We start from the raw sequence: 12,500 nt of genomic DNA, 5'->3' as shown, positions 1-12,500 counted from the left end.
CGCTGAATGCCGCACTGGAATGCCAGTGATCGTTACCGAGAGGGTGGTTAGTTCATGGGAAGCAGCTCTCTTAGTGCGGTGCGTCTGCTAGAGGTGCACCTTCACAGAGACAGAGAGAGAGGCTACGTGTTTTCGGCCGATAACGTCACGTGGATCTCGTCTCGAGTGTTCCGATGGACTTACTGGCAATATGGGACAAACGAAAGTCTGTGTAGATCCCGACTGATTTCGGTCAATTCGAGCGCTTGCAGCTTGTCAGAGCAAATTTATTTTGAAAAATCTTAGTTATTGGGATACAGCAAAAGAGAGAGAGAGATAGAGAGAGAGAGAGAGAGAGAGAGAGAGAGAGAGAGAGAGAGAGAGCAAAGATAGGACGATAAGAGGTGTTGTGTGGAGAATAACGTCCCGCAGGAATAGCATTAAGGTAATGATCGTGGACAATTTTGACGTGAACGTCGACATGATCGTTTTTGGACAAATTTTGAGGAAATATATGACTCATTGTTGCTTAGAGTATAGAAGATTACAGACAGCTGGGCAATTTTTCTAACATATATAATACGATAAATTAAAACAAATTGCAAATGTGGATTGAGTTGCTTCTCGATCCAACGCAGGAGTTCCAACGTCCAGCTTCAACCTTCATTATCGGTAATCGATCCATTAATTCAATGAATAGATTCTGATCCCCCAAACTTAACGAAACCATCCATTTGGTCGCCCAAAAAGGGCGTTTAATATTCAATTCGGTGTATCCGGTTCGGGATGTATCTCACTTGGAGCAAAAGCAAGTGGGTGGGATCAAACAGCGCTACAGATTACACTACATTGGCTTTCCATTCTATCCATAACCTTCTTCTTCTTCTTAACGGAATTCGATTTGACTCAACTCAACACCCCACACCCCACTGACTGTTGTTGTTGTTGTTGTTGTCGCTGTTGCTGCTGCTGTTCGTTCTGGAGTATTTTAAATTCATTCCCACGATCCAAACGGCAAACAGGCAAAGGCCGAGCCCCCCCGCTGGACCCAGGAGGACCTCACTCCAGTATGAATAATTCAGCAATTTTTGTTTGTGCCCCACAACGGCCACGAGCAAGGAGGCGCTCCTTTGTCCGCGCGTTGGTTGCCGCTTGTTGCTTGTTGAGCTTTCCGATCCCCGCAAGATTGATTGAGTGGTTCATTGGATTGCTTCGAAATTATTCTTCGATTAGAATCACAATGAAAACATCAGTAGCTAGTAGTAGTAGGGTGGAGAAGATGGAAGCAAAAATGCTAAGATGCCCACCATTGCCCATGGCCGGTACTTGCACAACGCCCAGAAGTTGTTGCTCGTGTACGGGACGATGCGGGGAGGGAGGGAAGGAAGGAGGGAGAAACTCCAACAAAATCGGAAACCGGTGCCCCATCAGCAAACATGCCAAGGGTATCCCCATCGTTTGCTATTACATTTTTGGGGTGGCGAAGCCGAGAGGCAGAGCCGGGCCGAGAACCGGGAGCACAAAAGGGAACTCAACGTCGGGGGTCGCTGTGTGTGTGTGTGTGTGTGTGCGCACGCCGTGGCGCACCGGCCAACAACAATGATAAAAGTCATAAAAATGAATTCCGCCAAAAGTTATGAAGATAAAATTCAATAATTTTTTATTGAGTTTGCGATGCCGGCGATGCCCGTCTGCCATTGCCGGGCCCCCCCCTTTTGCTTGGCCTTCCCTTACCCGCGTTGCAAGTTTATCGGGACGTTACATCGCCGGTCGCATTCCCGGGGCGCGTGGACTGAAGTGGCGTACCTTGCGAGTACGCTCGACGACGCCTCGCGCTTCCCAAAAATACCTGTACCTTGTTGATAAGGGGAGTAGCGATATCGAAGTTACTTTTTTTCGCTTCTTCACTTGTGTGCTTCCGCTTTGTGTGTTTGTAATAGATGGCCCATTTGGTCCGTAGAAGCCATGCTCTGGTCGCCGTTCATAAGCAAATGTGGTCCACTGGTACAAGATGGAGGTCGAATGCATACGCGGGAATATAAAGTACAGCTGGAGAGGCAAACCAAATACATATTTTTTCTCTCGTAGGGAAAAGAAGGACGAAACATATGAACCATCGCCGACGCATTGACCACTTCACTTTGTCTGCCTCACTTTACGGTACGGTACATGCTACTTTGGAACCATGATTTCCATATGCCGACATTCGCCTTCCTATTCCCAACCGAACTAATGTCATTTTCGTCGTCGACTTTCCGCTCCTTCATTTATCACTTTTGATGGCATGGTATACCCACGGCCCGAAGCAGCGGCACTCGGTCTACATTTCAACTCTTTTCCACAAATGATCGAAGTTCCCCTTTTTTGAGCTACTTTCAAGTGGTTCTGAGTTCACTTCCGGTAAAGCGCGCGCGTGAGAGGGAGAGAGAAAGCGAGAGGAAATGCAGAATCATCGAATATTGATGGTGACTATTTCCTCGAAAAAGTTCCCTCGATCGGTGCACCACTCGTGTGGTTTCGTCGGAGAAGTTTTCTAAATGAAAATTGAATGCTGCTCTACGTATGTTGAACGTGTGTGAGTTTCAGTGGATGTGATCGACTGTAAACCGTATTGCGAACTCAAATAGTGAAGGATTCTTCTGGGCCAGCAACATATTGCGTTGCGAAACGTTACCATTAAAGCGGGTAAAGTAAATGAAAACCCTAAATTTAACCTTCTTTGTTCAAGACTTTTATTTCGAAAGTAAAGCTTCCCGAACAAAACTTCAACTGCTCTCGGCCGGCGATTCGCGAACGCTTTCCTGCCAGTTCCCGCCGCTACCAAAGTGGCTTCGCACCTGAATTCTTTCATGCAAGCAAGTTCTCTGCTCTGCTCTGCTTCCGCTTGAACCGCTCGCTGTAGCCGGCGAATGTTATCAAATTTTAATTGGATTTTCAAAAGCTCAAGACGCACGGCGGACGCTGGAACAAAGATTGCAGCTGGCCGGCATCATCGTACCATTACAACACACTCGCCATTCCTTTTCACCCACCCACTTACCAAAAAAAAAACTGATCTTCGAAGCGATGTAACGTATTCACAACAATCTACAACACCAGCACCAGAGCGTCGATTGCGGAGTTGAACTGCAGCAACCACCGCGCGGCATTCTCCTTAAGAAGTACTCCATCCAGACAGGCAAAAGCGTTCTCTGGTTTCTCCTGGGAACCCCGACTGGCGCTTGTCTTCCCTTAGCCGTCCTTGCGTAGTCCACTCGCCGCTCGCAGCAAACAAAGACAAGTGGAAGCTCATTTCACTGGTTACTGCGAGCACGGACCTTTCCTTCTTTTTTCTTCCCACGAAATTTCGCATCTCGAGGGAATAAAGGGGAATGCTGAGCACGGCGATGATGTCGGTCGTGCTACCCAGGGAAGGGGCGTCAGCGGCGACGCGCGGTGACGGAATGACTGCGGGACAACGCAAAACGCAACCACCGCACCGCGCCTCACGGGACCACCGTACCGCCAGCGGGCTAAGCGTGGCGCTCTACTTTGCACTTCCTCATCAGCAAATTAACAAGATTTATTGCTGCTTTATTTGGGGAAAGTTTCATAATTTATTACGACCCCGGACCATGGAGTGCGGGAGTGCGGGAGTGCGGGAGTGCGGGAGTGGTTGTGTGTGGGTTGTGGTTGTGGCGGCTGCGGCCACTTGGCTTGGCCCTAACCGTGCTGGAGACAAAAATTGAGTTGTGCTCTCCCGAGGGATGGTTGCCTGGATTAGGGAAGGGGATTTGGGTTGCATTGTGCGCGGCAACGCACACTAAGGCATTCCGGCGACGGCATCGTCGTCGTCGTCGTCGTCCGGGATGTCACTTTTGTTTGCAAAAGAATTCCTCCGCCGGACACCGGAATTACGTCGCGAGCCACCCTATGCTACACCGCCTATTGGCAAATCATTGACAAATTCTTCGGAGCTCTGTCGGTGGCAAGGGGCGAGAAGCGAACCACCGATCGGAAGTCAATAAGTCACCGAACCGGAAGACAGAATTGACGTGCTTCGGGTTTTTCGCCAGCAAAACGGGCCAAACTTTTATGTGTCTGGCCTGAGCTCTACCAGGCCGGGCCAGTCTAGCCAGACATTAATTATGTCGTAAATCAACTTACCCGGACAATACGCGAACAGCAGTCAGCAAGAGCAGCGCACTTCCGCGTGGCCTAGTTTTGGGGTTGACCGGGTTTAGCAATAATCGTTGGGCAGGTGAGATGATCGCGGTCCGGTCCGGGCTGTTGGTCGATCTGACGTTGGCATGTTTACTGTGTTACTGGATTAGTGGAAGAAAAGTTTTCCGCCCCGATTTTCGGGTCGTTTTATTTGTTTTATCGCTTATTTCATTGTACTTTCTTTGTTTCAATCGTCACAAAATAGGTTCGAAATGGGGACTGGTGCTTCACAGCGCTTTAGATTGTCTTATCGAATCGCTTATCCGGTGATGACTACGAGTTCTGTTAATGGCCTCAAGCGACTTTTACTAAATGCTTTTATTTTGTAACTTGTTGTACTTTTGAACAGATAGTTAGCGCTTAATTTACTCCGCCGAGTTAAAAAAAAATATTTTTTGATAAACTTTTTTAAGATCTGATCGGTATAGACATTTTTGATTACATTTTTAAATACAATCGTAAAAACCGGCACGTTAACTGGTGCCTTAAATTACGGGTTGTTATTAAAAACATAAGAAAACATGATCAACGATGCGTTTAGTCGTTGATTCGCTCCTCGTTGTATAGCATTAGTAATATGGTTCATTCAAGTAGGCACTACCGACAACCCTATTACAACAACACGCACACACATTGTAGATGCAAAGGCTTGACGATGAGAGGCATAAAAGAAAGGCAACAAACACATTGATCATGCCCAAAAGAGATGCTGCATCGCATACCCGATGAGATCCGAGATAATGCCCACCACTTCCTCATCGAGCGGCCATGTTTTGATGTAGTGGAAAGCTTACAATATTCATGACTCAACCAACAGGAGCATGGGAGTGTTCTCACGCCCACCGTCCTCGAATCTAATCGGAAGCAATCGCTCCCTCCCTCTGGCGTTGCAAGGAAGAGCAATTGAGGGAACAATAAAAACTGAAAAACTTTTGCTTCCTTCGCCTCGCTGCACGTTACGCGAATGGCACCTCCCCAATGCTTAGGCAGAAATGTGGTCCATCATGCAACAAAGCCCGGTCCGTTAAATATTTACCAACCAATGATTTATGCCTAACGACCTCAAACGCAACGCTTCGGGGGAGGCGAAACGGTCGAAACGGACGGTCACTTAGTATGTTCGGGATGGCCTTGTCTGCTGATCAGTGAATTCACGCTTGCTTTTTCCACCTTGGCACTGACCCTGGACGGCGCAGACAGTGCGTGCTCGTGACCGCATCGTCACCGACGGACGATAAGCATAAAATGTTGCAGCACCATTATGACCACACACACACACACACACACACCCGTGCGAGTGGCCAAGGACATTCGTTTTTGTCACGGTCGCTAGTGGGTGGGTGGCGAGACTCGTTAGTTTATGACCAACCCCGTACCAAACGACGGCACAAAAATGGTTTCTTGGGGCGATTTGTCCTTCTCTGGTGTGGTGTGGCCCCTGCTTATGGTAACAGCGGAACTTCATCATGATTGTCATCATTATGCCAAACAGACAGCGGTCGGCCGGTCGGTCTCTTGGTGGGGGGGGATCTCCTTTTCTCTCTCTTCCCCTGGAGCAGTCGTACACGTTGATATGCCATTTAGTTTCTTGCTAATGATAATATCATACTATATCGTATGCCCGCCCTCTGCTGTGCCAAACTGACGACAGGAGAAAGTTCATTCCCGGGATAATGCTTGCTCCTCCAGCGATGCCTGTGAGGACTGGGGATTGCAACGAATCAACCGTCCTTGGCATGTCTGTTGTCTGTTTGAAGTTAAAGTGTTGAGTCGAGGAAAAACTTCGCAGAACACATCAGGGATCAGGGGCTCTCGACAATCCTTCCAATCACTCCTTCTCAGTTCACACTTGTGTTGTACGCAAAGCCAGCAAGGATTCCCTTCGTAGAGCCCGCGCTGGGGACGATCGTCGCCCTGCTTCGTTCCTCTTACCTTCGTTTTCCATGCACGCTCCTAGCCCTTGCAATTCCTGGCAGCGGAATCCCATCCCAAAGACATCTAGTCCTGTCAACTGATGAGTGCACATGTTGCTCTGTCTCGCTCTCTCCCTATCGTACCGAGTAAAATTTCGAATGAAAAACCATCAAATCGGAGCTTCTTCGCTTTTTCTCTCGTTTTTTTTTTCATTGCTCTTCTTCATCATCATATTCTTCTTCTTATTCTCGCAGGCTGCAATCTGGATAAGGACGGCGAGGACTGCTTCCGTCAGTGCATTGCAACCGGTGACAGCCAGGACGTGTGCCGGTGTGACCAAAGCATCTCATCATCCAGTGAGTATATCCTCCAGAGAGAGAGAGAGAGCGAGAGAGAGAGTGGAATCAGGCAGCTGCAACGAAAGCAAACACCGAAGCTGGAGCCTTTCTTGGAGTGCTGAGCTGGGCAACTTTTGGCAGCCACACCGCAGGAGACACACACATACACACACACACACACACTGTCGGCGTTCCTGTCGATGACAGTTGCAATGCGTCAGGGTGGGGAAGGAGGACAGCAAGTTTGATAAAGTTTCTCTCCTGTCCTTCTGTAACTCCACAGGACTGGGACTTTCGAAGCAAAGCAGCAGCTGTACTATTCCCGAAACGATCGATGCACGGTCACAGCTTGTTGCGCTGTAATGCTTAGCTATTATTATCCGTATCACTTTAAAGTCTGCCGATTCTATCTGTCGCCGGTCGTCCGTTATGCAAAGGGGATTGATTGGTGCCAGCAGGTCACGTAGAAAACGATTTTTTCCTGTGTTTTGACCCTCGCTGCGAGTCATCTCGAAAGAGACACACGGCAGCTGGGTGATAACGGAAAACCAAGCTAGTGGTGGGTAACAGTTCCACACTGTTCCCGAGGACTTTCCTTTGGTTCGTACATTAGTATTCCATCTTGTTTATAAAACGAACAAAAAAAAAAATGACCTGTAGGCATTGGCTTCATGTTTGCGGACTCTTAAAATGTGGCGTCCGCTTACTATTTGGATAAATTAACGGGAATGAATATCACGCTGATCGGCTGAGTCCAGATAAACACCCCAACAGCCTTCCCTTGCCTCTTTGTCCACTGCAAATCCATTCAAACACTGACCAAAGTCCGGTGTGCGTGCTGATTCGATAAAATGTGCTATTTTCGGTTCCCGGTGTGTATTAACTCGATCCCGAATCTCACGGCATAGCCGTTCAATGGGGATATTTTGATGTTTTTTCATGGCACATGGATAATGATATGTTTTCATGTTTGCTCCCGAGAGCGATACCCCCTTATTGCTGCATGGCCCGGATCATTGTAGATCTGGAGCAAAGATTTTCCATGATTAATGGCTTCCGAGAGCTTCCAGTCGAGCATCCGCTGCAAATGCTACTCTTTTGTGTCGACAGCAGCAAAAATTAATTCCATCATTTTCCCTCCCCCGGGAAGGGGGGCCAGGTCATTTCGAAGCATCATAGGCTAGCATTTATTAAACCACAGAGATCACCGAAGCTGACTAGTCGAAAAGTGGCTACCCCAAAAAACCATTCCTACTTAGGCCCCCTCCATCGTATTTGTAAAAAGGATAACCATCGCACACACACACGAACAAAGTGCCAGGAGCGTAAATTATGCATTAGTTTAAATGCCTGATTATCGGCGACCTAATCGGTGGTTCCCGGTGAACTCTATTTTAAGTTCATTACACCACGCCGGGCTGGGTTGGTTAGGCTCCTCCCACCAGTGACACCGGATGGGATCAGGGACGGAAACGAAGAAATCCTATTTCAACAATGCTCACTCTCCGTTAGTGGACGCTCCACCGGACCGGGCCAGAAGGACCCCCGGATACATTGTGTCCACCGTTAGCCGGCCGGGGCATTATCTTTAGATCCGCTGGTACCGAGTGACTCGGACGACGCCGGCGACAGCTAATGACTTGATGAAAGTGTAAACTAGATAAGGCAGAAAATGGTTACTTAATGCGTCCGAATGCGAAGGACGCTACTGTAGGTCCGCGGCTTAGACGTTACCATCCAGGATGAAGCCAAAAAAGAGAACGAAAGCAACGGCCCCGGACTCTCGGAGAAATCAGACGAAAGCGATACCGAAACCTCATCATACGAACCCCGGCACTGGCCAACAGAGAGCTGAAGCTGATAAGCTGGATGAGCTTATCCTTCCCAGCGTGACGGAGTAGCCGTTTGCCCGCTACGTCTGTGCGGTTGAGCGGTTTTAAGACATTATAATCTTACATGCCTAATACTGAGAGTTGCATAAATTAGGCCGGAACTGATGGATTGATGGAAAATTAGGCTTTAAATTATGAAAACGCATAATCGAATGCAGCAGTCCTTATGAGTAGCCGCTTCAATTTTCATGAAACTCATATTTGAATTCCACGGAACGAATGCATTCGTCGTCGTCGCCAAGCAGAGGCTTCATTGGCATTCATTCATCATCATTTCCCCTTCCTCTGCCCTTCCACAGATCGTGGCCGAGCCAAGTACGAGCTATCGGTGCAGCTTGCCAACGCGTCCCACTTCGAGCTCAACGAGAACGGCGAGTATCAGCTGAACGAGAATACGGTCACCGTGCTCGAGAAGCAGGTAAGTGGCACCTTTACCACGGTTCCCAGGGCTTTTCGGAGGATTAGAAATGATGATTACGCTGCACTCGGCGATCATTTCAGGTTGGAACGGGACAATGTCCTAGCACATTGGTCATTCGTGCGTCTCTTTACTTGCTATTGTTGGTTATCAGAATTGAAGGATTGATTTCTAGTGCTCTACAGTTCTTTCGAAATATGACTAATTAATGCTCATTGCTGGTAGTAAATACCGAAGCACGAACAAGGCATGCTCTCACAGGATATTCTGGGTAAGATTGCTACGCTCCTCGCTCTCACCATCACCGGCAATCGATTGACTGAACCGGTGGGGTGCATTGGCGATCGTGTTGAGCACTCGGCGCACATCACGTCCAGCCCGGTCACTCCAGGAGTTGCGTCTACCGCGATCACTGCCACTGCGATCCATGCCCGATTCCTGGATCGTTGGCATCGTCAATGACGTTGCGCCAACTGCATTGCCCCCCGGTGATGCTGCCGTACCATCGTTCCCGATGGCACCACCACCGGTGTCCGCACTCCCGGTGGCCGCATTACGACGTCGCAGTGAGTTGCCCGAACGAAACGAGCGTGATATTGGACGGAAGCGGCCCAACGTGGAACCGCTACGATGAAGCCGTCCATCAGCATGAGCCTCACCGGATCCGCCCATTGATCCACCTTGCACCTCCAGCAGCGAAGTAACGAGCTTCTCGAGTAGCTTCAGATCGGCAGCCGTTGTCGTCGTGCCCGGTCCGATGGTAGCCGCCATTGGATTGCCCATCTGTCCACCGGTCCCGGCCATCCCTGGACCGGCGCTGCCACCAACGCCAGCACCCGAACCGTGACCAAACAGTCGTTCGGCAATCTGAAAATATTGGAAATGGAAATGTAATGAATGATGGTGCTGAAATGCATGGGATCAAGTGACCATTTGAACGATGGCCATCATTAGAGTGCCTTTGATCGTCATTCGTTCGTGGCGCGAAATTCGGCGCCATAAGGGGCATTGAAAGCCGCGGGGTGACTAGAAATTGATTTTAAGGCCTTCACCATCGTGACACAAAGGGAATCAAATGAGTGAGCAATACCTGTGCAATGCGTACGTCAAAACACGGTAGCTGCGGCACTGCAAAATGACGTTAATCAACGGGCAGTGTGCGAGCTTCGTGCTCTCTAATTATCAATCGCCATCGCTATGCACCTATGGTTAAAACTATGAATTTAGCCCCAACCATCAGCAATCGATGAGCAATCGTTGATTAAATTCAGAACGCGAAGCCCCACTTAATTATCCGCTTCATGCAATCGCTGCTGCCAGAGCGACCAGAGGTCAAGCTGTTTCTGTTCGCACCACATGCCATAACGAGCATGTATTATGTGTGGGCCTCTATGTAATGAACGAGCAATGGGAGCCGTGGGAAGAGTGGGTACAACATCCTTTTGCATAACAACGATGCACACATCTGTGAACTCGGTTCGGGTGAAAGCTCGTGCTGACAAGTAGCGGATTAACAGTGACCAGCAGTGGTGATGGTGGTGGTGGTAGTGGTGCAGAGCAAAACGTACAGAGAGTGGAGAGCAAAACAAAAAAACATCAAAAATCAGATAAATTCAATTCCTTCCTATTGTAATCCGTCGTAAATTATTGTTAATTAATCGAATACAGAACAGCGCGGCGACAATGCATTGTTGTTAATATCATTACGTTTCACTGGAACACGCGTGCACTAATTGCCAAATTGGAAGCGGGTTTTGGTGCACTTCGGCACCTTCGTAATCCTCCTGCAAACAAGAAGCTACTAATTGGGAGCGTTAAATTTAATTAAAAAACTGAAATTTTTTGTCAACTGGAATTGAACTTCGACACTCGCTTGTTTGAGAATTTGTTCAAGCTGCGGCAGAACGTGTTTCTCACATTAAATTGTTGAAGCAGAATCATTAGGCTAATTATGCCGAGTACAAACAGCGAATGTTTTCGCGAAGGATTAGATTCTCTCTCGTCACTGATGCGTGGAACAGGAATGTTTCGCTCAATGCACAACATTGCAAAACTGCATCAAAACAAACGCTTAACGCGACTACAACAAATGGGGTTGTTACGGCGAAGGTAGTTTTTCCGCTAAAATGCTCTCCCGCTGGTACAAACAGTTGGTTTCCACATACTGGCAGCACACTGTTCAACAAACGAACATGCCCAAACAATAATAGTTTGAAATCAGCCAACAATCTCACACAACAAACTCACAGCCCAAACGTCACGGTCAGGAGCGAACGTATCATCCGTGTTACCAGTGGCCGGATTTTGCACACCATGTACGTACGGCTTGAAATGGAAATGGGACCGGATGACACGTAACTGTCCAACATTTCACACGCTATGCCATGCCATGCCACGACCGTAAGCCATGCCGCGTATATTGTTTGCTGGCATATTTCAGTTGGATTTTTCCCCCCGGGACTCCGAATCAGCTGACGCGCTGACGTGACTAAAGGGTGTGTCTGAGAAAATTTTGACCATTTTTTTGAATTTTTTTTATGCAGCAAAAAGCATTCGCTGCACACGATCTTACAGCGATCAGTGATGCTAACGCGTTTTGACAATGGATAGAAGACAAGAAGAAAAAAAGGACGCCTCGCCCCGTGTAAAACATAAGAAACTCGTACTGCAACCGAATCAACGGATCTTTTCTACTTCTTTGACCGGTCTTCCGTCTCGGGGGGAGGGTTGAGCGGACACAAAAATATTCCACGTCGTCTCTGCAACCGTCAAGTAATCCGTTCCCATCCCATGTCAACTGGAATAGCATAATAATTCTAACGGGTGTGAAGGAGAGCGAGAAGAACCAACACTTCCATCGCCCGAAAAACGACGACGATCAACCTGTCAAACGTTTGGTGAGAACACGAGACATTTAGTACGCGCCACTGGAGCCCTTTCACGGCTGGTTGGCTTAAGCAGTGGAGACGGAGCCTGAGGACGGTCCGCACCGTCCGAGCGAGTCTAGACAGCGTCAACATAGAGACCGACCGACCGACCGACCGAAAGGGGTGTCCTGAACTCCCAGCTCATTACTATTCGCTGACAAGCTCCCGACTTAGCGTTCAAGTGTGGCGAACAACAACTTGAGCCACCAAATGAGGCACCTCGTCTCACTCCTCCCGGGGGGGTTTCATGTTGGAGAGAAACGGTACAACGACCAGCAAGCAACAGCAATGGCGAACGATAAAATATAACTGCCAGAGGGAACCGTTTCCACACACAAATGCACACACTCACTGGTGCATGTTGCATTGCCGGAACAACAAAAACCATGCCCCGGACATTGGAAAAGTACGCGAGCACCGAAGCGAACAACCGGGTTCGTGGCAAGTTTAGCAGTAGCCTTGTAATGTTACAAGACCGCGACAGAAACGGAAGGTCAACGAAAGGCGTACCAGTGCAATGGGCACCGGTTCTCCGTGGGAAAATGAACGAAAAAGTGGATGGTGTTCCCCGGGTGGATTATAAAAAATGCATATTTCCTCATTTCCTCATTTCCGCTTCCAGAGGTCGAGCTTAAGCGACCTCGTATGCACCAGCCGCCAAACCGGCCAGAAAGAAGCGGGACAAAAAGAAACATAAAGGCATTGCAGCGCTGCGAAACCATAACGAACCACTGCTGTACACTCCGGGCCACTCGTTGGACTCACATTCCGGGGTTTATCCATCAGCGACGGTATCTTGGGCAACGGAGCGCCGCGAATCGCCTCGCTA

The 12,500-nt window shown here is 48.7% G+C and overlaps 3 protein-coding genes across 3 annotated transcripts in view; 1 reads left to right on the top strand and 2 right to left on the bottom strand.

The window, feature by feature from the left end:
• The window catches only part of LOC125948074 (trifunctional purine biosynthetic protein adenosine-3), a 161,732-nt gene that overhangs the window by 16,080 nt on the left and 133,152 nt on the right, over positions 1–12,500 (bottom strand). The window lies entirely within an intron of this gene.
• The window catches only part of LOC125959544 (uncharacterized), a 111,803-nt gene that overhangs the window by 53,855 nt on the left and 45,448 nt on the right, over positions 1–12,500 (top strand). Inside the window, exons 5-6 of the mRNA XM_049692369.1 lie at positions 6,351–6,452; positions 8,626–8,744. Coding sequence (XP_049548326.1) covers positions 6,351–6,452; positions 8,626–8,744 — 221 coding nt within the window. The remainder of the gene's footprint in view (positions 1–6,350; positions 6,453–8,625; positions 8,745–12,500) is intronic.
• The window catches only part of LOC125948079 (uncharacterized), a 24,363-nt gene continuing 20,695 nt past the window's right edge, over positions 8,833–12,500 (bottom strand). Inside the window, exon 12 of the mRNA XM_049673765.1 lies at positions 8,833–9,611. Coding sequence (XP_049529722.1) covers positions 9,000–9,611 — 612 coding nt within the window. The 3' untranslated portion in view covers positions 8,833–8,999. The remainder of the gene's footprint in view (positions 9,612–12,500) is intronic.

Source organism: Anopheles darlingi, chromosome 2 (assembly GCF_943734745.1).
Source record: "Anopheles darlingi chromosome 2, idAnoDarlMG_H_01, whole genome shotgun sequence".
NCBI classification, from domain to species: Eukaryota; Metazoa; Arthropoda; class Insecta; order Diptera; family Culicidae; genus Anopheles; species Anopheles darlingi.
The sequence above is the reverse complement of the archived record's forward strand: the minus strand, read 5'-3'. Positions and strand labels throughout refer to the sequence as shown.